The sequence below is a fragment of the Chlorocebus sabaeus genome, chromosome 7, assembly GCF_047675955.1.
Source record: "Chlorocebus sabaeus isolate Y175 chromosome 7, mChlSab1.0.hap1, whole genome shotgun sequence".
Classification (NCBI taxonomy): Eukaryota; Metazoa; Chordata; class Mammalia; order Primates; family Cercopithecidae; genus Chlorocebus; species Chlorocebus sabaeus.
Genome location: NC_132910.1, coordinates 50,025,420 through 50,052,510, shown reverse-complemented (window position 1 = coordinate 50,052,510; position 27,091 = coordinate 50,025,420). Strand labels below are relative to the sequence as shown.

Genomic DNA, 27,091 nt, shown 5'->3' with positions numbered 1-27,091 from the left:
ATTTTCTATCTCATTTTCTTTATTAGTGCACATGTCATGAGCATTTCTTCTCCTTGCAGTTTTGTGTGAACTTAGTCCTAGACAGAATCTCAGTTCGAGTGGTTAGGTATAGGGCTCAGCATCCTGGTCAGCACCTGAGCTGCTGTCCTCTGGGCCACTGTTGTGCCATCAGCTCCAGTGGGGATGGCACTAGGTTCAGGAGGCTGAAGAAGAGACCCAGAGCCAGCAGATGCAACATGGGGTTGTGCTGGGGGCTTACATACAGGGGAGAGGGCCCAGCAGTTGTGGGCTGGACAAAAGAACTGCAATCACTTGCAAAAGGTATGTAGTTTATATTGCATTTTCACTTAGCATTCTTTGTTTAACAACTTCCACCTGGCAACCTTCATTCATGCCAGAACTCAGGGCCTCCATTTCCCTACAGCCCATGTCCCATACGATGGGCTGGGAGCTCAGATGTTCCTCATAGACAAGGAACAAATCTCCAGGGTGGCCACTTCCAGATCCCTAGCTCAGAACTTTGAACACATTCAGGGGCGTCTGCCATACGGAATCATTAAGAGTACGCTTAAGTTACTGCTATCAGGTGCGTTTACCATACACTCCTAAGTGGCTTCAACTTAGTCTAATGAAATTTGATTTCATGCAGAGGGTCTCTTAGACAAAAATTGTATCTGTAAGCAAATTACTGGCCGCATAGGTTACTTTGAAATATTTCTGGTGTTTTTTTAAAAAGTCAGTTAAGCTGATCAGAGACAAAGGGAAGAAATTACCCTTTGTAATGTGCAGCAAAATATGCACTAATGGTGCAATCACAGAATATTAAGTTGTTAATACAATAGATTAAAAGTTAATCCATTTTGGATTTCATTGTATTGTGTTTTTCTTGTTTGTGGAATGATGTAATTGTGACAGAGTAATTAATACCCTGCAGAGGGATTAGCCGTCAAGATTGAGATAAAAGAACAAGGAGACAAGAGCAGAGTTGCCTAGAAGACAGGGGCGTTTAGAAAGTGCTGAGGCTTAGAGTTTGCTTAAGGTGATTTTTTTTTTTTTTTACCTTTCCTGACTCTAATTATACATTTTTGCATCGAGTAGTGATACTCAACTGGGCATAGGTAAAACATATTATTAATAGAAGTGATGGAGTTCTGAGGTGGATCAGATTTTTCCCTTTAAGCTTGGTTTCCAGCCAAGCCACCAGTCCTCGATTGGTGCTCTGCTTGTGTTCAGAATGGCTTTTTCACTTCTGTAATTTACTTACTTTTTATTATGTGTTATTCAAAGATCTTTTGGTCATTTATTCTGCACAAATCCTAGAAAATGAAAGCAAAATAAGGAGGGATTCCCCCAAATGAGTACTTGTTTTTATATCAGAGCATGGTGGGCCTCTCAGTGCCAACAGATTGTTCCAGTTAATTTTTTTTTTTTTGCCCTTTGTATTGACTCTGGGGTTTCTAATGGTCAGTCTGTGCTTTCAGATTGGAATTATTAACTTTGACCAAAACAGGAGTGGTTTGAGAAGAGGCAGTAGAGAGGAGAAAGTGGAGATCTAGCCAGAATCTTTTGTTTTCCACAAAAATTAGAGATGGAAAAGACTATAGGAATCAGACTCTGTTGGCCTTGTCCTTTGTAGCCCCTACCAAGGCAGCAAAGAGGAAACTGTCTTCTTCCTGTACGAGTCCAACCGGCTGACATTATAAGCATTCTTAGTGGCAGGTTTCTCATTTTTGAATCAAAAAACAGACTTTCATGCTAAATTATTAAACATTCTGTGGTTTGGCTTTAAAATCAAATAAATAACTCTCTTTATGAATGGATTAGACACCCTCCCTAGTTTCCTTTTAATTATTTGTTCTCCCCATTCCTCATCTTGGACTTCACGGCCATCAACTTGGTGTTCTGGTGTCTGCTCTTCTCTCACTGGTTTCTCTCTGGGGAGCCTTCTCCAGGTCGGCTTGTTCCACTATCCCCCACCTCCCTGTGAAGGAAGATTGAAGCTGGTGTAGATGGGGCTTCCTGCCTGCCCTGGAAGTCTGAGCCAATAGTAACTTTACCCTCATCTTTCCACAGTGTGTATGAGAGTAAAAAAGGTCAGCTGGACAACTGGCCTCGCTGGGATCGAGCGGTCAGAGTCAGATGATGTTTCCATGAACTGTTTCGTTGGGGTCAGATGGACTCAACTGCGCAGCCCACATCGTCTGCCCCCATCTGCACTGACCTGATATGGTGGGTGGCCACATCCTAAAATAGTTTCTCAGAGACTTTTGTGTGTGAAATCTACATATAAATGTGTTCATGTTTATAATTTTGATGAGCAAGAGCTTATTTTGCTTAAAGAAGATAATGGAAATTTTGATTTCAACTAACACATCTATTTTCTCTCCACTAATGAGTATGGAAGGTTTTCTCCTAGATGAAAACCTGGAGAGAATCACTAATAAGAAGAGAAAGCTGTTGTGTACTGTTAAAATATCACAAAACAGTTACTATTATAGTCATATATATGATATGTTCATTCTTTTAAAGGATAATTTAAACATTATTTTGGGAACATAGGGTTTTTAAAAAATCTATTTGGTGTCTAATATGAATGTGTGAAAAATTTCACATAAATTTTCACATAGTAATTGCCACCAAATTGTTTGCTGTCTTTTGTCCCTTTCACATTGTTTATGAAGATCCAACTTGAATAAACAAGTCAGGAGCTTTCACCTTCCATAGCTAAGCCTATCTGTCCTGATGCTGCATAAGACAGCTGGGATTAGAGAAGCTCTTGAAAAGCAGGATTGGTAATAGGAAGTGATAGCTGTGTGTGAAAGCCTTAATGCTAAAGTGCATTCTTGTAATGCAATTTCCTTGTCTGCCTTGTTATGTTACAATTTTAGTGGGAAAAATAATAATGTTATTTCAAAGAAATGGTTAAAAAATAGTCAAACTTAATAGAAAGTGGAGCCCTGTCCTTTGGTTAAACAATCATTTACTCAGGTCTCTCTCTCTTTTTAAAAAACAGAACCGTGAATCCTTCCTGTACAGTTGCATGGGTTAATATTAACTCTCTCTCAGCTTATTCGCTGTCCACCTAAAAGAACAGTACAGGGCTCCAGAAATGTACCTTGCTCTGGTTTATAGGTAAAATGCTGCACTTGGGCATAGGTTTGTAGAGGTTGAGTATTGTTTCTCTTCCTGTGATGGAGATTGATGGCATTCCTGATGAAGAAGAGCGTGTTTGAGGATGCTGGAAGATGCCGAAGTGAAGCTGAGAATGTGACGGCCAGCCTGGGCTCCTGGGGATAGAGGATGGTTGTGGATGCTATGTTGCAATCGACTGTGCCCTTTCTGGAGACCTACGGGCAGCATCTGTTCTGCTGTAACAGCTTTTTGGGGAGGACAGCCACCCACCAGAGCCCCCCATCCAGCACGTCTTCCTATTTCCTTGACATTAGTAACTACATTGGGGATATTTCTATGTATTAATGTACACAGGCTAGCACAGTCAATGTTGTGTGGCATACAAAGGTAAAAAAATAGATCATTGTTACCCTCTAGAAACTTTCAGCTGGTATGTGTAGTGGGAGGTGTGCTTTAGGGAAGTGTCATATGTAGCTTAGAGGAAAGAATTCCCAAGGTGGCTGAGAGGACTGGGGAGGTGGGAGAGTCTGCTTTGGATCTGGAGGAAAAGTGGCACTGTCCACCTAAGAGAATAGTGTCAAAGGCAATTTGCACAGAGTCTGGCATATAATAAGTACTAATAGGCCAGGCACGGGTGGCTCATGCCAGTAATCCCAGCACTTTGGGAGGCCAAGGTGGGCATATCACTCAAGGTCAGGAGTTTGAGACCAGCCTAGCCAACATGGCAAAACTGCATCTCTACTAAAAATACAAAAATTAGCTGGGTGTGGTTATGCGTGCCTGTAATCCCAGCTACTAGGGAGGCTGAGACAGGAGAATCTCTTGAACCCAGGAGACAGAGGTTGCAGCGAGCCGAGATTGTGCCTCTGCACTCCAGCCTGGGCAACAGAGCAAGACTCTGTCTCAAAAAAATAAAATAAGTACTCATAAATACTGATTGAAAGAAGGAAAAATGTCTAAGGGAGTTATTTGGGGAAGAGCTAAGAGGAATTCATCTGTGAATAGGCAAACTGAATATCATCCCATGATTACTTTCATTTTAAGTGTATTTGAGGGTACTGTGAATGAATTCCTTTACAGATGTGTTGGCTCTGCAGGGATAAAGGTGATGGGGTTTCCAGTTCATGTTGCAAGTTCATGTCTCAAGGGGAAGTTCTGTGAGACTTGGACTGTGTTCTGACCACACAGCTTTGCATAATTGATTAATTCTGCATAGCTGCTTGCATTCCTTTCCTAAAATAAATTTCACTTTCTAATTAACTCTCCAGAATTAATAAGTGCCAAAAAATAGGATGTGTGTTGAATCTTGTGATCTAATGTGATGCTGCCAACTCACACAGATTTAAGGTATAATTAATAATGCTGAATCTCTGAGGGAATTCTTAATTCCTGAATTGGTAGACAGATCTCTGAAAGTAGCTAATCCTTATCATGTTTACCATGTGCCAGGCACTGTGCTGAGGACTTCACCCAGTTTACCTCCTTGATCTGTTTTCATTATCACAGACACCCTGAGAATTAGTATTATGGGTATCTCCATTTCTAGAGCGATAAAGTCATTCACACAGCCAGTTAACACAGCCAGTGAATAGTAGAACTGGATTTGGGCTGAAAGAGTCAGGCTCTGGAGCCAGTGCTCCTAAAGGCCATGTGACATTGCTTCTCTTTTCTTTCTCTGGGTGTTCCAGTTTTCCTCAGGGCCTCGTCATTGCTGCTTTCTACCTGCTGACACTCTTGTCAAATGTGATAAACAGCAAAAATTGATACAGTACAGGTCCAAAATAAATGGACCCTGATAGGTACCAAAGGTAAAGTTGTTGGCAAATGACATCGCCCGTGTAATGGTAGGTGCTGCGCTGGAGGTCAGTTGTGAGCGATGCTGTGAGGGAAAGGTAGATAGACGTCTCTGGGCTGGGAGAAGGCAAACGATGAGGGGACTTGGAGTTTCAGAGGGGAAAACAATAAAGATTCTGGTTGGCAAGTTTCTTGGCAAATTGTAAGGGTGGTAAACATTTTAAATCAGTACATCAGTAACTTCTGCATGAGAAGTGCCAGGTACTTCACAAAACTTAAATATAATGTGTGAGCCTTAGGTCGAAAGCAGGGATGGCACTGCTTCTGACTTCTCTGGTAACAGAAATATGAGAAAGAAGTACAAATAATTTTTTCTCAAATTGGGTTTTAGATTTGGGGTTTCATTTTTCAGCAGAATAAAAAAGTTACTTTCTATTTCCATGAATACCGGGAGGGGAGACTTAATAAAATGCAATAAATATGGCCGGGTGCGGTGGCTCACGCCTGCAATCCCAGCACTTTGGGAGGCCAAGGTGGGCGGATCATCTGAGGTCAGGAGTTCAAGACCACCCTGGTCAACATAGCAAAACCCCATTTCTACTAAAAATACACAAAATTAGCCAGATGTGGTGGTGGCTACCTGTAGTCTCAACTACTCGGGAGGCTGAGGCAAGAGAATCACTTGAACCTGGGAGGTGGAGGTTGTAGTGAACTGCGATCGCGTCACTGCACTCCAGCCTGGGTGACAGAGCAAGACACTGTCTCAAAACAAAGAAACAGAATAAAGTAATAAATAGGTGTATGCTGAAAGAAAAATCATTCTTAGTCCTGGCTTTTTTTTTGAGACAGGGTCTTCCTTTGTTGCCTAGGCATGATCACAGCTCACTGCAGCCTTGACTTCCTGGGCCCAGGTGATCCTCTATCCTCAGTTTTCCAAGTAGCTGGGACTGTAGGCACATGCCACCATGCCTGGCTAATTTTTTTTTTTTTTTTTTTGCCCAGGCTGGTCTCGAACTTCTGACCTCAAACGATCTTCCCATCTCGACCTCCCAAAGTGTGTTGGCTGGGATTACAGGTGTGAGCCACTTCTCATGGCCCATGACATTTTTTAAATCAAAATGTCTAGATAATAAAAAATAATCAACATATTCAGACAGTCTAATTTGGTTGATATAGAACTATGTGTTTTTAAATTTTCCGGTTTTGAAAAAGGCAACATTTGTGGCGATTGTAGACTTGGCAAAAGTTTAAGTTTTGTAACATTGCAGGTTGATTTTGAGTTAATTGAAACATTTGAAGTTTAATACATTGGTAAAGTGGATTGTGTACATGAATTGAGGGGAAAGAAGAAATTAATACTGTTTGATGTTTTTTTAATTTTCTTGTAAATAATGTAAATATCCAAAGGCAACAGAATAACCTAAGTCATCAGAGGCTGAGAAAGGACATCAAATAAGCTTTATTTATTTAATTTTTTTTAGATGGAGTCTCACTCTGTCCACCACGCTGGAGTGCAGTGGCGCCATCTTGGCTCACTGCAATCTCCACCTCCCAGGTTCAAGCAATTCTTCTGTCTCAGCTTCCCAAGTAGCTGGGATTACAGGCACACACCACCACACCCAGCTATTTTTTATATTTTTAGTAGAGATGGGGTTTCACCATGTTGGCCAGATGGTCTTCATCTCCTGACCTTGTGATCTGCCCGTCTCAACCTCCCAAAGTGTTGGGATTACAGGCGTGAGCCACCACACCCATTCCACACAGATGGATGGGAATGGCATTGAATACAACATTCAGAATATTGTAGATGAAAGAGGGAAGGTTTCTAGAATATTATGTGACTGTTGTGTGAGGTGTTGAATATTATAAATAAGGAGATTTTGCTGCTGCTGTTCTTGTTTCTGAGGAAAAGAAACCCTTGAATTAGCCCCAGTGACTCTGGCTGGTGAAATCACCCAGTAAATAATCATAGACATCTCATTAGCAGAAAGAGAAGAGAATCAGCAGAAAGAGCTGGGGAACAAGGTTCACTGGGGGCTTTCAAACTTCTCAGGTATTATGTGTATTGAAGAGCTTAGATCTGAAAGTTTAGGAGTTATATTGTCTCATTGAAAAGAGACTGACAATATGGGCTTTTTTTTTAAACAAAAAAAAAAGTCCCCCAGCCCATTAGAGATATACTATGTGCTCACACACTTTTGTGAAAATTTAGAAAGTCTATGTATAAATCTGAGAGAGAATGTGTGTGTGAGTAGTCATTATCTCTGATGACTTACCCATTTTAAATAATTTTCTGTATTTTTTGTTTTCCGGATATTTGTATATAGGGATCCACTTTGTTCATGTTGAGTTTGTACTTTATTTTTAAAAATTTGCCGCCACTTCGTAAGCTTTCCCTGTGTCATGAGGTGTTCTTTGCAGAGGGGATTCGCAAGACTCTGTTTCCTTCTCCACTCAGCGCGCTGGCTCCGGCTCTGGCTCTGGCCCTTGTCTGCACCTCTCAGCTCCTACACTCCAGAGTCTGTGCTTTTCCTTTGGCCCAGAACATTCCAGCTTCCACCCTTTTCACCTGGCTAGCTGTTAATCTTCGTGGTGCCCTTTTCTTATTTAGGAGGACTTAAATGCATTGGACAGTGGACAAAAACCATTTTAACTGGATTGCAAAAAGCAGACTTTACTGGGCAGAGCGGTCTCTAACTTCTTCAGTAATGTTGCCATTTACCATGTGTCTGTTGGGATCAGATCTGTCGCTAGGCACCCTTCGTGCTTTTACGTAATAGTTTATAGCTACCCTGAATAAGGGTGAGGCGATGGCATTCCCATTTAGAAAAGTTGAAACCAGGATTGCAAGTAGTGTAAGAACTGGGATGGGAAGCCAGGTCTGTCTCTCTGTCCTTAGATCACTCTGCTGTTACTTTTCTTTGTGAATCCCTAGGACATTGCCATGGAGGGAAGGGGAGAAACCTTGATAGGGCGCTTGGATGAAGAACTGCAGCTTATGCTAAAGATGATCAAGGCCCTGTTAGACTGGAAACATTCATTGTAAGACCTAGTGCTGTAAGGCAAAGAGGTCTCTAGGAGAATGCTCAAGATCTCTGAGGGATAACTGTTAAAAATCCTGTAAGAATTAGGCTTAAATTATACACGTGAGAAAGGTAAGTGCTCTCAGGGCAGGGGGTAAAATAAACCTTTAATGAAACTATGAGGAGGAACCCTGCCCATCAACTGTCGGTAAGTTTAGAAAAAATAAAGAGATGCAATTCAAGGTCAGTAAGGAGGTGAAATATGATGTATGCATAAACCTTTAAAGGTTTGAGAGGTTGGCTATTTTTGGTTAACAAGGGTTAACTTGAGGATTAATGAGTCAGGATATATGGAAAGTTAAACTTTCCCTTCTCTGAACCATTCAATTCAGTTCAACAAATATTTTCCCAGGCCAAATGGAATCATTAGCCTTGTATGAAACTCTTGGCCTTTTTAAAATGATGACATTGTGGCCAGTTTTGTAAATTTAGTTGATGCGTGAATCTGTAGACCATGGATCAGATTAATTTTGTAATGCCCTCAGGGAAGGCAGCTGATGAACTGGTTTCTCCACGTCCTAAGAGCAGTGTTAATGACCCACTTGTATGATGAGATTCTAACATTCTTGAGTTACCTGAATGTTTCAGTGTTCCCTGCCATATAATTTTAAGCTGTATGCACATTTTTGGGATAATTTTTATCCATATTTTGTTTAAAAAATGAACTAAACTAAACTAAAATTCATAACATTTTGTACTTCTGCTTCTTATTAAGATTGTTTAGTCCTTGGTGAGTCATGTGAGAAGATCAGTACTTAACAGTTTGAGAATTCTTACTCTCATAAATCAAAATAGTATTCATTGACAGTTTTCAAATAGTTTCATTTAGATGAAACTTGATTTAGATTCTCTTGTAGTTGTTATCTACTTTAGAATAGTGTTACTATGATTTAAAAGTTGGTATTTTGTCTGGGCCATGGTGACTCAAGCCTGTAATCCCAACACTTTGGGAGGCCAAGATGGGAGGATCACTTGAGCCCAGGAGTTCAAGACCACCCTAGGCAACGTGGACTCTTATCTGTACAAAATACAAAATTTAAAAAGTTGATATTTCATGAGTTTGCATTTTTAAATGCAATGGACAATAGATAGAATTGTTTATAAGATATATTTGCTTGTATGTTTTTCTCTTCGTATTACCAGGTTAAACCACAGAGGAAAAATAAAATTTGGGGGCTCTAAGCCTATTTATCCAATGTCTCCTAGAAGAGCCCCCTTTAGAAACTTGTAGCAAGTTTGTTAGTGTTGCTTGGGTTATAGCCATGGTCAAAGCATAAACAGAACAAAATAAAAATTGTCTAAATATAAAGGAACTATGGTAATAACTGAGAAGCCAAGCATTCTCTCAATACCCTCTTTCTCCATAAGAAACGTGTAGCATTTTCCTTGGAGAAGGGTCTATGTTACTTTAGTTCAGTCCTTGATGAAAACAACATATGGTTAGTTTTATGAGGACTTCGAGACAGATGGTGACCTATAGGCTAATTATGCAGTGGGCAAGATTCTTTAAACAAATCACTGTGATTGTGACATGGCCCTTTCTCATGAGTTAGACAATCTGGACTGTTTATTGTCACAGTAGGTAAACATGTTCCAGGTGAATGAGGAAGAGGTGCTACGTGAGGGAAATGTATTTACAACATCTTTTCATCTCCATATTTACTTTAATGGCTAAAAGAGAAAAGGAAGTCAAGAAGTTAAAAGGGGAGCACACTAAAACCTCAGCTAGTGCTAGGATTGTGTTACTTTGGACAGCTAACTTTTCCGATAGCTGAGGGGTTCCCCCATTAAGCATAAACGTTTTTCTTATAATCACTTTGAACTCTTTCTGAAGTCTTCCTTGCCCTCTGAAAACAGAATGTCTGAGACACAGTAGGCTTTATAGTGTTTATTATCTTACTTTACCTCCTGTCCCAAACGTAAGCTTCATGAAGGTAGAGGCCTCAGTCTGTTCTCTGCTGTGACCCTGGCCCCTGGAACAGTGCTTGCACACAGCAGCGTTAAATATTTGCTGAAGTAAGTGGGAATTAATTAAAGCTCTTTAATCTTCACAACTGTGTCACTGTCCAGGCTTTGTTCTCCATGTTTGTAGACTGGTCAGGGACCCTAGAGTGCATTGTGCCTATGCTTACAGTCTTAATGTCCCTCTGCCCCAGTGTAGTTGCTCATGGCTGTAATCCCAGCACTTTTGGAGGCCAAGACCAGCGGATCACTTGAGGTCAGGGGTTCGAGACCAGCCTGGAAAAAATTGTTAATGGTGAAACCCCATCTCTACTAAAAATACAAAAATTAACCAGGTGTGGTGGCACGCGCCTGTAATCTCAGCTACTTGGGAGGCTGAGGCATGAGAGTCACTTGAACCCGGGAGGAAGAGGTTGTAGTGAGCCAAGATCGCACCACTGTACTCCAGCCTGGGTGACAGAGTTGAGACTGTGTCTCAAAATAAACAAATAAATAAAATGTCCCTCTCATTATATTGTAATTGCCTTTTCTTGTCTCTCTCCATCACCGGACTGTAACATCATTGACAGCAGAAATTTTGGAGGTTCACTGTTATATCCACAATGTCTGGTAGTACATATTGTTACTTGTTTCTTGAATGTGTGAACAAACTAATTCACCAAAGGAAATGGTCACTGCCCTGGGTCTTTTCCTTTACAAAATCGTATGATGTAGATAGTTTCGTGCCCATTTTACAGACACACAGCTGAGAGCAGCAGCCGTGATTTGCATCCAGGTTTGTCAGCCTCAAGGATTACGTTCCACCGTACGGGTAGCTTCTCACCTTTACACACACAAGGGCCCCCTTTTCGGTGTCAAATTTTCCTGACCTTGCATAGTATGTATATTTTTTACTTTACTCATCCAGAATGGTATAATAAAAATGCTATTATCAGTTTAGTAGTGCTTTTAATTACTGTTTTTAATCATTATACTAACATTGTAAATTTGAAAAAAAAAATAAAAATAAAAAGCCGGAACGGTGTGTGGGAGAATTTCTTGTTGGTTGCAGTGCTTCAGTCTACCTGGAGTTTGCCAGCCCCACTGCAGTAACCCTGTGCACTCCCCCTTTCCCCAGACTTCCCTCCTCCCCGCCTGCAGCCCCTTCTGTGCTCCCCCATGCAGCCTGCCCTCCATGAGTGGCCATGGACTTCAGGGTCCACGCGGTTCTTCACACCGCCCTTTATATGATGTGTGTCCCCTCTTTGGCTGTCCGGTTTTGCTTTGGTCGGTATAGCTAGTGGCCAGCCCATCTCCATTTCGAATTTACTGTTTTATAATAAGCCTTTGGTCTGAAAGCCAGATGATCAGGGATGCTAGAACTTGCTAGAATGAGGAAAAGAGACAGGTGGTCTATTACCCACTGAGTGAGCTGCAGTAACTTTTACTACATGGATTCCTTTTTGTTGTTGTTGTTTTGAGACGAGTCTTCTCTGTCACCTATGTTGGAGTGCAGTGGCACGATCTTGACTTGCTGCAACCTCTGCTTCTCAGGCGCCCTGAGAGGCCTGGTTCTCAGGCCTCCTCAGGGTACTGGTAGGTGACGCCCCAGCATGCGTTGCTCACAGCCAATTTGGCTTAGGTCTGTAGGAGGTGGGATGTGGACATAAGCGGGGTGGAATATGAAAGAGGAAAAAGTGGGAGAGCATTTACCTGGTCAAGGGCATAGGTCATATCAGGTACTCAAAGGCAAACCCAGCTTCATGTGGATACTTTCTTGAGTCCATCCCTCTCTGTTTCTGTTCCTCCCTCTGCCTAACCTATCCTGGCTCTAAGCTGGTTCAGACACTGCGTTTGTGTCTTTTCACATGGCATTTTTATTTTTTCCCTCCACCTTGCTAGGGCTGAAATTTGCAGTCAGCATTTATATATGCCCTATAGACAATACAAATTTCTCTAATTTTACCTTTCTTGTCATTTTGTGGTCTTTTACATTTTCAGTCAATGGAAAATAATTGTTAATATGAATTGCGGTTTGGAAACTTTGTGCCAGATGATGAAACTGAATGAATGTGTGGTCTTTATGTAGGTAGTGCCTTACATATGGTTTGGTTTTTGGCCCATGTACTAGATGTTTGCCTTTCTGTGGGCTGTCACAGATCTGGCATGTACCTTTATTTTATTGGGAGTTTCTACATGTGTTGCTGCAATCTCTCAGCTAAGAGTATTTTTCAGTCCTCTTGCTATTTGTTTGTTTTTTTTTTTTTTAACCACTTATAGGGTGAAAGGAAGTAAAATTAGATAGGATTTTGATGTTTGATTTAAAAATCAACATTTCCATGAATTCAAAAATTCAAGAAGATGAAAGGATACCACTGATTCTTCTGTTTAAAGACAATTCATTTCCTTTGGCCGACAAAGTTTTGTTCTGTCTCTGGGTGTTCATTATTTTAGATGTACCCTTTGGACTCTGTGCACCTCCCCATCATAACACCTACTGTATTTACTAAAATAGTAGATCAACCTCTCTGCCAACACAACTGGACTGTGTAAGTTCCTTGAAGGCAGGGGTCCCTAGTGACTGGCAGAGTAATATCTGGTATGTTGTAGACACTCAGTAAATGTTTGTCAAATGAATAGAGTGACCAAGCAATCTAATGAATATTGTCCTATCATGGTCCCAACCGGTCATTGGATTGAGTATAGTTATGATAGTGTCATCTCTAATGAACATATCTCGAATCACATCCGGGTTCAACAAATTTTCTTCTCTGTCTTGCCGAGGTGGGGGCCCCACTCTGAGTCCCAGAGATAGAAACTCAGTCATCTTTGCATATCTTTTACCTCCTTGGTGTCTCTTGTATTTTCCTCTGTTTTTCTCCATTCCTACTGCCTCTACTCTAGTTTACACTGTTGGTCACCTTATGTCTGTAGCCTGTGAGCTAGCTTGCTGACACGAGCGCCCCCAGCCATCCTGCACTCTGCTGCAGCCAGATCAGACTGCCTCCTACATCCCTTCTAGCAGGACATCCTTGCAGATGGTCCGAGTGGGTTTTCCCAAGGAGTTCTACAGGGCAGTGTGTTCCAGTGGACATCCTTGGTCCCCTGAGGACCAAGGCTCAGCAACTGATTTTATGAGCATAGCCAGAGCTAATCTCTATCGTGTTATCCCAGTTCAGGAAGTGGATATATAAAACTAGATTGTCTGCTTACTGCCTTAAAATGAGAATAGAACTGTTTCTATTTCCATTTCATGGCCTGGGATTCTGGTGTGGGAACAACTAGTACACGTTTTCTTCCTGTAGTCAGTCCTGCGTGGGAAGCCAAATCATAATCAGATGCTTACTTGGCTGGTATGGAATAAAACAAAGAGAAGTGTCAGATGGCATCAGGTTAAGTCCGAGGCATCCATTTCACAGTCAGGAGGCTTGCCAGTGGGAATACCCAAAGTGAGTTGGCTTTGGCTGCCTGCATCCTTTTCCACAGTGAGGCTGACTTTGCCAGTAGGTCCTGACCCTCTATGGCTCAGGAGGTTGCCTCAGACCCTTTCTCACTATACATTGCTGGGAGTGGCAAGGCCATTGTTGTTCTCTTTGAATATCTGCTTTCCTCCACTTTCAAATCTGACCAAGCACCTCTGATTGACATTCTTTACCCTTAGATATAACACTTTCAATTCTTTAGGGCTTGGAGCTGTTTCTCTAGGATGACTTTGCATGTCTTGGCTTTTTAAAGTTTAAGAGCAGTATGTTGTCGTTATTTCAAAGCCTTTATATTTTCTCTCCCTCACTCACCATCGCTTCCTCAAACCCCTTTTAAGCCCTGACTCTTGTTGGTGGGGGTCTAAATTTCTTTGCCTAGCCTCAGAGGTCCTCTGTCTGCTTCCCTGAGTGATTCAGACTTATTTTCTTTTTATTGGTGGGGGGTTGGTGGGGGACTGTCACGTAGGCTGAAGCGCAGTGGCACGATCTCAGGTCACTGCAACCTCTGCATCCCAGGTTCAAGCAATTCTCCTGCCTCAGCCTCCCAAGTAGCTGGGACTATAGGCACGTGCCACCTAGCCCTGCTAATTTTATGTATTTTTAGTAGAGACGGGGTTTCACCTTGTTAGCCAGGATGGTCTCGATCTCCTGACCTTGTGATCTGCCCGCCTTGCCCTCCCAAAGTGCTGGGATTACAGGCAGGAACCACCGTGCCTGGCTTCCAGCCTTATTTTCTACTTGTTTCCCTGTGGAACAAGTAGGGGTCAGAAGCCCCAGTGTAAGTCATTCTGTCTGTCTGCTGGAGTTTCCTGAGCTCTAAAAACCCATCTTGCCTATCTCATCGGATTGTTGTGAGGGCCAAATACAGTGACAAGTGTTCATTTTCTCTATTGGTGCAAGATTCTGCATAGGTGATATGACTCCTTTTTTTTAAGCTATTATATATTGAACCCAAGCAGTTTGCATATATTATTTCATTTAGTCCTTTCAAGGAGATTCTATTGTCATCCCCATTTTACAGATGAAGAAAGTGAAACTCAAAGAGGCTAGAGAAGTCTCAGGACTGATGGAGACCGGATGGGTCTGTCTAATCCCTATAGTCTGCTCTGAACTTCCAGTACCTACTGCTATATCAGACTGAACACTTGTCTGACCCCCCGCCCACAACTAACTTAACTCGCTTCTACCTCTCTGACCCACTGCCCTGACCAAAGTCCTCCCCGCCTTTCCAGGCCCCTTTCAGGTTTCCTGTCTCTCCTTTTGTGTCTAGCCCTCATTGCTCACCATCATCTCTGACCTCCTGTGCTACTTGAGGACATACTGGAGGCAGACCCATCTGCAGTTACATCCCAACCACACTGTGTTGCTTTGAACAAGGCAGCCACTTCTCCGAACCACTGAAAAAAAAAAAAAGGCATAATAATGACAGCTGGATCCTGGGATTTCTGGATTCCATAAAACCAATTGTGTAAAAGTTCTTTGTAAATGGTTAGATGTTCCTGGCTTCTTCAGTAATCAGTTATTTTTGAACTTATTTTTAATTTGTCCCATAGTAAGGAATATATTTTAATGTTGTGATGGGCACATACATTTTAATGAAGAGTTCCACAGGTACATTTTCTTCTTTTTTTGTGTGTGTTAAAAAACAGTGTTTATTTTGACCCATTGAATTGATTTTGACTATCCATTGTAGGAGGCTACCCACAATTTGGAAGAAAACATCGGGCCTAGATGACAATAAACCCTTTGAGGGCAGGGAATGTATTTTGCACTTCTGTGTCCTCATAGGCCTAACAGGTTATGAGAAGATCCAGTCTGTTGATGGATTTTGTGCTGGAAATAGGCAGGATGGAGAGACTTATGCACATTTCAAATTATTTATTGAGTGCCCCTTTGCAAGAATTGGCCAGTAAAACCCCGGGGGCAGCTTTGTCGCTGCACTACTCGGGAGCCTGCACCCTCTTGAAGACATCACGCCGGCGTCTCCTGCACTTGGCCGTGTAGGCTGCAGCACAGCTGTTTCTGCTACAATCAGCTCCAGTATTTGTATTCCTCCTCTTGAGGCCAAGGCTTGTTCGTTGGCCCCAGGGAATGTGTTGTGTTGGGGTTTGAATCTCCTGTCCTGCGTGCTGTGCCCCTGCCAAGGGCTGTGCACTCACCTGTCCCAGATGGGTGTTTGCGTCATGTTTTCCCTGCTCTGCTGGTGGTGACAGCATCCTGCTGTCTCAGAGTAAAGCTCAGCTGCATAGATGCCACCCGCCCTCCTCCACAGCATCCAGGCTTCCAGTGTAAAAGCCTCTTACAACATCAGGCGGGAGAAAACAAGCCTGCCGCTTGTGGTGCCTTAGCACCAATTTGTCACCCACTTCACTCAGCCCTGGCCCCTGCTTCTCCTCTGTATGGTATCTTTTTTTTCCCATGGCCGCTCCAGCTGGGCTCTGGCCTGACACTGGAATCACATGTTTTGGCTCTAGCCTTTGGTATTATTCTCGAGGTTGTTAGCACACATCCCCACTGCCACCTTTTTCTAACGCAAAGGTCTTTTCATTAATGGATATTTTTTCCTATGAGACTTGTTTAGGGGAGAGACGCATCCCTCATCTCCCCACCCCCACCCGCCATAAGGTTTTTACAGGCCAAGCTAGAGATTGCTTTCCAGCCACTTTCAGAAAAATGCTGGGGCTCCACTTCGTGTTTAGCACAGTCAGCACACGTAACTCTTGTTCTGCTTGGGTTCTGTTCAATGTCACTTGCTTCTCCTGACCCTAGAAAAAGTTGAGAATTATAAGCATGGATTATAAGGACTCATAATCTCAGTTGCCAGAGTAAGGGAAATACATTTTCACTGGTTCCCTGAAATAGACCTGGCGGACAGCTATTGCCTCCCCTCCCCTTTCCTCTCATTTCCCCTGGAGATGTGCTCTGCCTGTTTCTTCTCCTCGCTAAAACTGAGGAACTTTCCCTTGTGTTTTCTTTTGGCTTCTAGATTGTTCACCTGGCTTTTTATCTAAGCTTGTGTGAAATTGCTCCATGATCTGTGCCTGGAGAGGCTTTGGCGTAACATGGCTCACAGGGAAGTGTAGTTTGTTGTGATCGGACCGTTTTGTTGCAATAGCATCTGTTCTTGTCTGAGTGGGGCATACAGGTGAAGCATTTGCTCTGGGCCACTGAAAAATGAGGGAACACAGGCACCTGGACTGACCATTGGCAGCTGTGATCTACTCAGCAGGGTTGGTTGCTTATGTGACGCTCAGACAGCCCCTCAGCTGTTTGTGATAAAAGGTACAAAATTCTAGGCAGCTTTTTGGTCCCCATAACAAGTATATATAATTCCTACTTTAAGCAGTCCAAATTTAATACAGAGCAATGGGATGAGATGTATGTGGGTGGTGTCACATCCACAAGAATATCTTTAATCATCATTCTTTTCAACAATTCCGTTTCAAGAGGAATAAGTGAATTTAGGAAATTTGTATATGGGAAACATTGTCTATCAGTAAATGCGCAGTCTACTGTGTATATTTTCTCCTCAGTTCAAGGCCCCCAAAATGGGATGAAAAGTTGCTCAAAAGCTCTCATGCAAAATTATAAGAATATGGAGCTATATTAGGAAACGAACAGATAAATATGCTTTCAAGAATCCTACTAAAATGCTCAACAGTTATATAAAACATGCAAGTATAAGTTGAAAATTTAACTGACATGTGGACATTGAATGTTTCTATGATTTTAATGGAAAAAAAATTCAAGGAACAAGGGGAAGAAAAAAACACCAAGTGTCAAAAGGAAAAATGCCCTTTATCTACTCATGCAAATAGTCCCCTTGTTCATAGCCGTCACAAAGGACATGACAAGCCATATTGTGCAGGTTCCAAGGTTCAGGAGAAGCAGGTTTGTAAGTGGCAGGTAGTGGGAAAGTGATTTATGTCCCATGAAAACCCATTCAGCTGTTATAGCACTTCCAGGGCATGTGACGCGTAAGGGAGCCATTGTCTTAACACTCAGGGTGAGGACAAAAAGGCTTCAGTTGCTGAAAGGTGCTGGTTTGAGATGGTGATATCCTGTCTCCTTTTCCAGTAAAAGCAGGAACATGATGTCTAGGGTTTTTAAAAGAAAAAGCTTTTGTTCTTTTCTTATTTAGTGACAGTAGAAATTAAAGTAGAGCCTTAAAAATTAGAAACACAGTCAATTTCAATGTCAGGACCCAAGCCTCGGCAGTTAAATCAGATGCCTTGTTAAAAAATGTGTGAAAGTTATTTACCCTCATTTAAATTTGGGGGGCAACAAATGAATGGCTATTTAGGTTAGGCATGGGAAGCATTAATTAGTAATGGGGTAAAAGGACTCAGTGAGATTAACTTAGGTCACCTGTATTTAGCTTCTGATTTTACTTCATTCTGTTTGCTTTTTTCATTAGTCTAAATTAACTGCCAGAATTGTATTTATTAGTATGTAGGAGAACAATAATCAAGAAGTATTTTTGTTTGTATTCGTAGGAAGCTATATTGTTGCTATGTGATTCTTGGAAAATAATGGATTTTACACAGGAAAAGATACTTATACTTTTCAAAGATCTTACTCATTTGGGGTAAGAATTTGATAGAAATGCTGGGATTTGGTTTATAGAAAAGCACGTAAACTGTATGTATCATTTAGGTTTCTAATGCCTGTTATTGGCTTTCCTGTAATTTGGATTGGGAGTCTAGAAGGAAGGCAGTGATAACAGGAGTTGGGGCGGGGGGAAGTGAAATTGTTACCCATTTCTTCAATATAGTGTGATAACTGTCTCCCATTTAATTTTGTCTCATCACACATTTTTTTTTTTTAGTGTCTGCTTTTTGCCAAGAAGTACTTACTGGTTCTAGGCCTCAAGGAGCTTATGAGTTAGCACAGATTTTCTCAGTCTCAGCACCGTTGACATTGTGGGCCAGGTAATTCTTTGTGGTAGGGACTGTCTTGTATATTGTAGAACATCTAGTGACTTCCCCACCCTCTACCCACTAGATGCCAGTGCACCCCTCCCCAGTAGTGTGACAACCGAAGTGTCTGCAGATGTTATCAAATGTCCTCTCAGGGAGGCACAGAATTGCCTCCATTTTGGAACCACTGGTTTGACACAGCACGTCTTGCTATAGAAACTCACTAGCATTCTTTGCCATTACAGCTGTTCAGTTACTTATGCTTATTTCTAGTTTTGGAAAAGCCATTTGAAAATGCCCTGAAGTGATTTTTATTCCTTTCTCATAATTCTTGAAAAGTGTGTGGAAGGCAGAGGAGAACTGTTAACTGTTCTGTCTGTTAACTGTCTGTGTACATGTGTATGTATAGGGGTGTTTTCATCATTGTCATCATTATTTTATGAAGAAAATGGAGGCCTCAAACGTACGAGCCAAAGGACAAACACTGAGATGCCCATGAGAAAGCAGGGCGAGGACTGCTTTCAGGAAGTTCCTGATATTCCTTGTATTAACAGAATCTGTTAAGACCCTGAAAGCTTAGGGCTTAATAAAATCGTTGAGATCTTAAATGTAGAGGATGTAAGATTTTTTATAGATCGGCTTTAAAATGAAGCCTAGGCAAAAATGAAATAGATTTGCCCCTCTTCACCCTCACCTGCCTTCTCCCGGTTTCTTCTCTTTCCCTCCTCTCATCTCTGCTTGCTCTGGCAGGTCCTTTAACAAACATATTGCTATGTGATGACTTTGATGAATTACAAAAAGGTACCACTCTTTCAAGATACATTATAGTCATCTACCAAAAAATGGTCATAATACCTGTACAAAACTGCGGTGACCCAGGGTAACTGGAGCCCCAGGAGCTGTGCAGTGCGCAGCTTGCACAGCAGTAAGTGGTGGCTATGTTTGGTCAGTATCATTCCCTCCCATGATACTAGCTTTCACCTGAATGCTGTTGGTTCTATTTTTGACCCTAGACCAAACCTTTTCTGGGAACATCGTGCCTATGCAAGCTACCTTTTGGACATATTGTTCCTAGAATACTCTAAAGCATCTCAAATGTAACATATGCAAAATTGAATTACTGTTCTCCCAAGCCTGGTTTTTTTTTTTTTTGAGACGGAGTCTTGCTCTGTCGCCCGCGCTGGAGTGCAGTGGCCGCATCTCAGCTCACTGCAAGCTCCGCCTCCCGGGTTTACGCCATTCTCCTGCCTCAGCCTCCCGAGTAGCTGGGACTACAGGCGCCCGCCACCTCGCCCGGCTAGTTTTTTGTATTTTTTTAGTAGAGACGGGGTTTCACCGTGTTAGCCAGGATGGTCTCTATCTCCTGACCTTGTGATCTGCCCGTCTCGGCCTCCCAAAGTGCTAGGATTACAGGCTTGAGCCACCGCGCCCGGCCGCCTGGTTTTTCTTAAATTTAGGAGTCATCTTAGTCTCCCTTTTTATATACTTAATATACACACACAATATACATATACACATGCGTGTATCACAAGCCTTCTCAGTCCTCCCCGTATAGTTCTTAAATCCTGTGATTTTTTTTTTTTTTTTTTTGAGACGGAGTCCCGCTCTGTTGCCAGGCTGGAGTGCAGTGGTGTGATCTCGGCTTACTGTAACTTCCACCTCCCAGGTTCAGGCAATTTTCCTGCCTCAGCCTCCTGAGTAGCTGAGACTACAGGCATGTGCCACCATGCCCAATTAATTTTTGTATTTTTAGTAGAGATAGGGTTTCACCATGTTGGCCAGGATGGTCCCGATCTCTTGACCTTGTGATCTGCCCGCCTCGGCCTCCCAAAGTGTTGGGATTACAGGCATGAGCCACCGCGCCTGGCCTGTGATTTTCTTTCTACCCCTGCTTTCCTCCTGTTGTCTTATTTCAGTTTTCATCTCCTCTCCTGAGGCCTGGGCCATTGCAGTCATCTACTACCTGCTTTTCCTGTCCAGGTGTCAAACCCCTTCAAGCATGTTTCAACTAGAATGCTCCTGTAAAACACAAATCTGGCCTTACTGTTTCCCATAGAGCTCTTTGAATTCCTTCTGTTATGCAATAGTTTATGCCTCCTTTATAGCCTTATTTATAACCTCATCCCCTCCCCTCAAATGTCTAGGCATTCAAAATCTGCCAAGTGCAGGGCCTATTCTGGGCACTGGAGACTCAGCAGTGAATAAAACAAAGTCATTGCCATCATGGAGCCTACTTTCGAGGGGACTGGACTATCGCAGTTCTGTGAGCTGCCACGCTGTTTCATACCTTTGCTGGAATGTGCCTGCCCACAGCTAAGCTTCCTGGACAATGTCTGCTGGAATTTCAGGACGCAGTGACGGTGTAGTGACCCCGCTGGCATTACCACTCTTTTTTTTATGTCTTCCTTGTGTTGTGTGCTTCAAGCTTCCTCTTCACTAGGGCCTGGCCTTACCAAGCTTTGTGTTTCCAGCACCTTTAGTAGTGCTCAGCACATGACAGATGCTTCTAAATGTGTATTGAATGAAAAGCACACAAGCATGGAAACACTTTGGGATTCGTGTCCCTCAAACGTGTCATGTATTTTCTTCCTTTCTTTGCTTATGCTCTTTCCACTGCCAGGAATATCCACCCCAGCCATCCTACCAGGCCCTTATAAGCCACTTGCCCCATTCTTTAAAGTGCCGCTGTCATGAACACTTGCTGAACCCTTCCCTTTCCTCAATTACTTATTGACCTACTTGCTTTTTTCATGCTTTCACTAGCATTTATTCAATAAATACTGAATATCTACCATTTTCTAGGATTTGTACCAGGTCCTAGAGATATGACAATGGAAAAAGATCTGCTAATATTGTATTTTTAGTGGAAACAGGGTTTCTCCACATTGGATCAGGCTGGTCTTGAACTCCCACCTCAGGTGATCCACCCGCCTCGGCCTCCCAAAGTGCTGGGATTATAGGTGTGAGCCTCTGCACCTGACCTGGATGGCTGTCCTTTATGCAGTGTTGTATAGGCCCGGGTGCTTTCCATGTTGTGGCTCTGCTAACCCCATTGTGTTCCATATTTTGTGAAAAGGGGAAAAAGAGCATGGAGCAGACATATTTGTTTCTTAAAGCCTTGCCTCAGAAGTGACATGTACCATATCTCTCACAGTTCGTTGGTAAAGACAAGTCACAAAGCCACTCAAACTGAGACATGTGGTCTAGCTGGGTGATAAGAAAGACAAAATGGAGTTTTGGTAGACAGCTACCAAACTCAGCCACATACCTCATTATACTACCTGCAAGCTGTGTTGTCGTTAGTTGCCTGCATATTAATTAGTTCTTTCTGCTTAGAACACTTTTATCTAGAATATTTGCAACATTTGCCATTCACTTCATTTAAATCTCAGCTCATGTGAAACTTCTTCCAAGTGTAAGAACACTCAGTCTGGAAAAGCTCCCCATCCTCTTACACTGCCTTTTTTTCTTTAGAGCCCCTGTCACACATTTTATTATATATATAGTTTATTGTGCTCCCCTGCACAGGAATGTAAGTGTCACAATGGCACAGCATTTGTTTTGCTTATTGCTTTATCTACAGAATCTAGAAGAGTGCCTGGCACTTGTCTTCAAGGATTATCTACATCTTGAAGGCAGAGCTTTGTTGTTCACATTTCAGTGAATATTTGCTGAGCAGAGCCTCATGCTAGACAGGCCTTGGAGGCACGTCCTGAACAAGGAAAACACGCACCCTGCCTCCCTCAATTGAAGATATTAGTCTCTTCAGTCTTATCCAATTTTATTTCTCTGTGCTTAGCATTTAGAAGCAATTAAATGTGTGTTTGTGGAATGAACAAACTAATTAACACCATATTTAGAAAATCTCACTGTAGCAAATATATTAAAGTTTTACAAAATCATGATAATCTAAGTGAAATATTTTACGAATTATGGGGAAAATACGAGGGATGAAAATTTACCCTGCTCTGCTTTAGCTTGTGAAAAAGTCTACTTATAAGCCACTCTCTTCATTGCTAATAATAACACCAGTGGGGGAAACTTGAAGAAAGCGGTATTTGTCACCAAATGGTAAGTTAGCAGCTTGTCTTGTTATCTGGGTTGGAATACAAAGTCATTAAGTGGCATTTGGACTAAATCTGATTGGAAGTTAGAATCTACTTGGAGACAAACAGAAACATGCTTCTGCTTAGAAAAATTGCACAACTTTAAGATATTGTGGATTAGAAAATGGTAAGAATTAATTTTAAGAGAATGCCTGTTTTTTGAAAGGATTGGTTATATGTTGGTGGAAATTCTTCAGGGAAGTGACATCTCTGGAGAGGGAAACACAAAAATAGCTCAATACAGTCAGTCAATTTATTCTACACTAAGGAAAAAATAACTAAAACTGCTTGCTGGTTTTCTGTGGACTGTAACAGCTGGTTGACTCAAATTTCTGCTTTCTACCAATTGTGAAAATTAAGCCTTAATTTGGAGGAGCACCTGGATGTTCAGACTCTGTCTGAAGATACAGGGGCTAAAAATGTTCAGATTCTGTCTGAAGATACAGGGGCTATGGTTTGTCTATGGTTACAGCTTTTGCAAATGCAGAAAAGCTTTTGGAGCCTGCTTATGTTATGGAGTATTTCCAATAGTGATTATTAAAGTAATTCAAGGAAAATCAGTAACTAATGATAGTAAAATAGTTGCCTTCAAATAGTGTTCAAGAAAATAGAGTGTGTATGTAGTATTTTAGCACGTAGAAAGGCTTAAACCCTCTTGTGAACTCCTACTTAACAATTTCTTTATTATCCTCTTCTTACTCAGATTTATAAATTTTCCTTCCTTTCTGCAAAAGGACAGAGATAAATAAAGATAACAACTTTTCCCCTTCATTGTGTCACCCCATTAGCTTGTTATGCCAGTAATATTCATATTGAATATCCAGTCATGTTTAGCCATTTGTATTGTGTTTAAAGTTATTTTTTGATTTTCAGATTTGAAATGCTGGAAAGGAAGATCCCAGCCTGATGGAAATTTTTACGAGAATAGTGATGCCTTTTTGCTGTAGAAAACATGTGAGGGATATTGTCTCATTGTCGTTACTGCTTACTGTTTGAATTCTTGAAGGACTTGTTTCCCACGGTGTTTTACTGCATTATATTCATGGAAGGCAACATGCAAGCCAGAGAGAATATAGGTTTTAGGCAAAGAGGCATGGGTTAGGATTCTGCTCTGCCACTCTGGAGGGAGTTATTTCTTCTTGCTTATTCCGTGTCTTTGTTATTTAAGTGGGGGCATTTACAGGACCTACATCCTAGAGTGCTGGGAGATTAAATAAGAAGACATTCACAGGTTATGCCCTGCTGCTAAAGAAAAGGAATTGCCGTTTTCAATTTGTTGTCTGAAGACCATCTGAAAATCTTGCTGTCTCTCAGTTAGACTCTGGCCTCTCCACAATCAGGTCAGCTTGCCCACATGGGTTTCAAGCAACTCCACTCTACCCTGAGGCTCACTAAGGGTGAACAGGTGATCATGAATATGGAAGGCTGAAGAAGAAACTGGAAAAAGCTGAAACTGAATATCAGCATTTAGAAACCGCATTTGGAGTACTGAGATAATACAAAGCTTTCAAAGCACTTTGGAACTCTACATATGTTAATCAGGAGCCTCAAAAGCAGCCCATCGATTGGCAAACCCATCTCTTAAAGTGCCACTGCATTAAAGTCCCCGGGGAAGCTGTGGATATTAGCTAGCAGTGGTGCACAAGCCATTTACTCTCCCTTCTCTGCAACTTTAAAAACTTATTGCTTAATAATCTCTGTTCTAAATTCAGTATAGATTTACTTAGCCAGCAGATTGAGATCCAGGGGGACAGTGTGAGACTTAGAAAAGTTTTATATTTACAGAAAAGTTGCAAAGATAGTAGTTTCCATTTACTGTGCACCCATTTTCCCCTGTTACTAACACCTTATGTTAGAAATGCTTGTTCCCTGGTGCTGCAGAGAAATAGCGCTCGAACATAAATTTAATAAAAATGGCCTTGCTAAGAGAATTAAATTGATGTTCGAGTGCTATTTCTTTGCGTCAGTGGGGAACAAGCATTTCTAACACCTTACATGGTAATATACTGCATTTGTTACAACTAATGAGCCAATATTGATATATTATTATTAACTAAAGTTTGTACCTTATTCAGACTTCCTTAAGTTTTACCTAATGTCCTTTTCTGTTCCAGGATCTCACCCTGGGCACTACATTACATTGTTCATGGTTTCTTGTCTGTGACAGTTTCATAGACCTTTTTGTTTTCAATGATCTTAACAGTTTTGAGGAATACTGTTTAGGTATTTTGTGGAACGTTCCTCAGTTAGATTTGTCTGGTGTTTTTCTCATGATTAGACTAAGGGAAGGCCCACAGAGGTTAAGTGCCATTTTTGTTATATCAGGGGTACATCCTGTCAACATGACTTATCACTGACACGATCACGTCAACATAATATTGATCATGTGGCCCGTGTACTCGCTGCCAGATTTCTCTACTGTAAAGTGACTCCGTCCACCTCCTTTGGAAGGAAGCCACTACGTACAGCCCTTGCATAAGGAATGGGGAATTTTGCCCTTCCCAGTTGTGGGCAGAATATTTACATAAATTATTTGGAATTCTCAGTTGTATTTCTAAGTGTGTGATTTTAAAAACTACTTGGATGTTAAAATGGTTACGGTTGTATTCATTATTGAATGAATACTTACAAATGTGGTCTGATGGACATTTTATTCTACCTAAGGAAAAAAAACGGCTTCCCAAACTGCAGCCACCCAACCTAGTTCAGAGACTGTAGAATTTGTATTCCTGCCCGAGTGTGTTCTTAGTAGCACGCCAGAAGTGCCAGATGCTACCCTCTCTTTTTCTGTGTCATGATTTAATACCGTTTGTGCATTTTCTTCCGCTTCAGTTGATTTAGTGTCATTTTTGGAGACCACAGACCTGTTTATATTTTATATGTTACTATACAGTGTGTATTCTGTTTAGAAAAATAAAAATGCTATTATGATAAAATGTACTATTTTAATATCTTTATTTTTAAAGCATTACTATCAAAGGCATCCTTTAGTGTCTCATAATTGGCTTTGACTTGGTTGCTGTCAATAAGAGTATATGATTCCAGATTTTCTGTTTCGTCAATGTTTAAACTACTTCATGTTTAACATTTATGCATATTATAATACAATGTGGTAATAAGGGTCATTTTGCTTCTTGGCTCTTTCAAAATATTGGTATAATTCTTAAATTTATTTTAAAATAATCATTTCACTTTTTGATGAGTATAAACTTAGTGAGAATTAGAAACTTCTTTAAAATATAGAAATCTGTTTTCCTTATCTTTGGCAAAGAATGATAATAATTGGACTTCAAAAGACCCAGCCCAGTAGTCCTACTGCTAAAAATGAATAATGGCCTATCTCAATCCACAGAAGGAAAATAAAATGGGCTAATAGAAACTTTTCCAGTTTCATGTTTTTCTCCTGTCAACATTTCATAAGTGTTTGGCATTTGCTACCACATCTCTTTTAGTGAGTATTAGTGAAAATGAATGAATAAGTACTAAAAGAATGTTAACAGAAAAATTTGGACACAGCCAGTTAGTTTAATAACTCTATTACTTTATTGAGAACACGCAAGTTTAAGCTATGGTGTTTTTTTATTCTTTATTAGGGCTGAAATAATCTCTCCTGCCAGGTAAGTATAAGCTGTGGTTTTAGGTGGCATTCATATACTGCCATTTCTGCCAGGAAAATTATTCCTGGTTCATAAAAAGAAACACAGTATCTCAGTGTTTCATATTTTTCCTCAATGGGCAGCTCTTCTTCCCAGTGCTTTATCATCAGAGCAAGTTTGAAACCCACCACATGGGTGAATAAGAGGCAGTTAGGGAGTCTCTGGGAGCTTCCTGAGACAGGAAGGTCATCCTAAAGTTGTGTAACAATCATCTGTGTATCCTTCTACAGGAAGGATGGAATTGACTTTCCCACCCACAAATTTGGCATAAAATGTCTCTGCATCTGGGGCCAAGACAGTGTGTAAGGATTGTGAAGTCCTCGTGGGTTGGGTAGTAGGTGGAGATGCCAGTTCAGTGCTAGAGAGCCATTCCTGCCCGAGTGTGTGCGTGGAGGGGGAGAGGGGGTGCATGTGCACGCGTGTGTGTGTGCACACGTGTGGAGTGATTTTTCAGTCTTTTTTCAGGGAGGAGAAAAGAATGAATCAGTAGCTTCGCTTTTGCTAAGAATATCCTAATAGTGTGGTGGATCCTTTTTGTTTAACAGGGTAGGTCAGATTACTGACGAGCTCTGTTCGTTTATTGTTTTGTCATCAGTACTATGAAGCTGCTACCGCTGGTTGTGGGTAAAGCAAGGCACATGAAAGCAGTCTGAAAATTTGTATTCAAGCTAATTTTAAATTTTTAACTACTTGTTTACTTATTTCTATATTTACCCTTTTAGCATAATACCTGAAACTTTGGGGGTTGGGAAATATCATTCATACAGCCAATTTTTTTAAAATACCTTCTGTATTTAAGGCACTGTGCTGGGGAAACACAAGTGGGTAAGATGGACATGGTCTCCAGTCTCATGATGCATACAGCCTACTAGGGGAGAGAGCTGAGAAAAACTACAAATATAATTAGAAGGAATAATTTCAGGAAGTGTGGTTAGTAATATGAGGGGGCAATAAATTCGCAAAGGTGGCCAGAAAAGA

At 41.4% G+C, this 27,091-nt stretch overlaps 1 protein-coding gene across 6 annotated transcripts in view; it reads left to right on the top strand.

Annotated features, from left to right (window-relative positions):
- The window catches only part of TSPAN5 (tetraspanin 5), a 178,129-nt gene that overhangs the window by 69,642 nt on the left and 81,396 nt on the right, over window positions 1–27,091 (top strand). The window contains exon 1 of one of the 6 annotated variants that reach the window (XM_007999327.3): window positions 2,104–2,229. The exons of the other annotated variants lie outside the window; for them this stretch is intronic. Coding sequence (XP_007997518.1) covers window positions 2,227–2,229 — 3 coding nt within the window. The 5' untranslated portion in view covers window positions 2,104–2,226. Of the gene's footprint in view, window positions 1–2,103; window positions 2,230–27,091 lie in introns of those variants that run through there. 6 annotated transcript variants of the gene reach the window in all.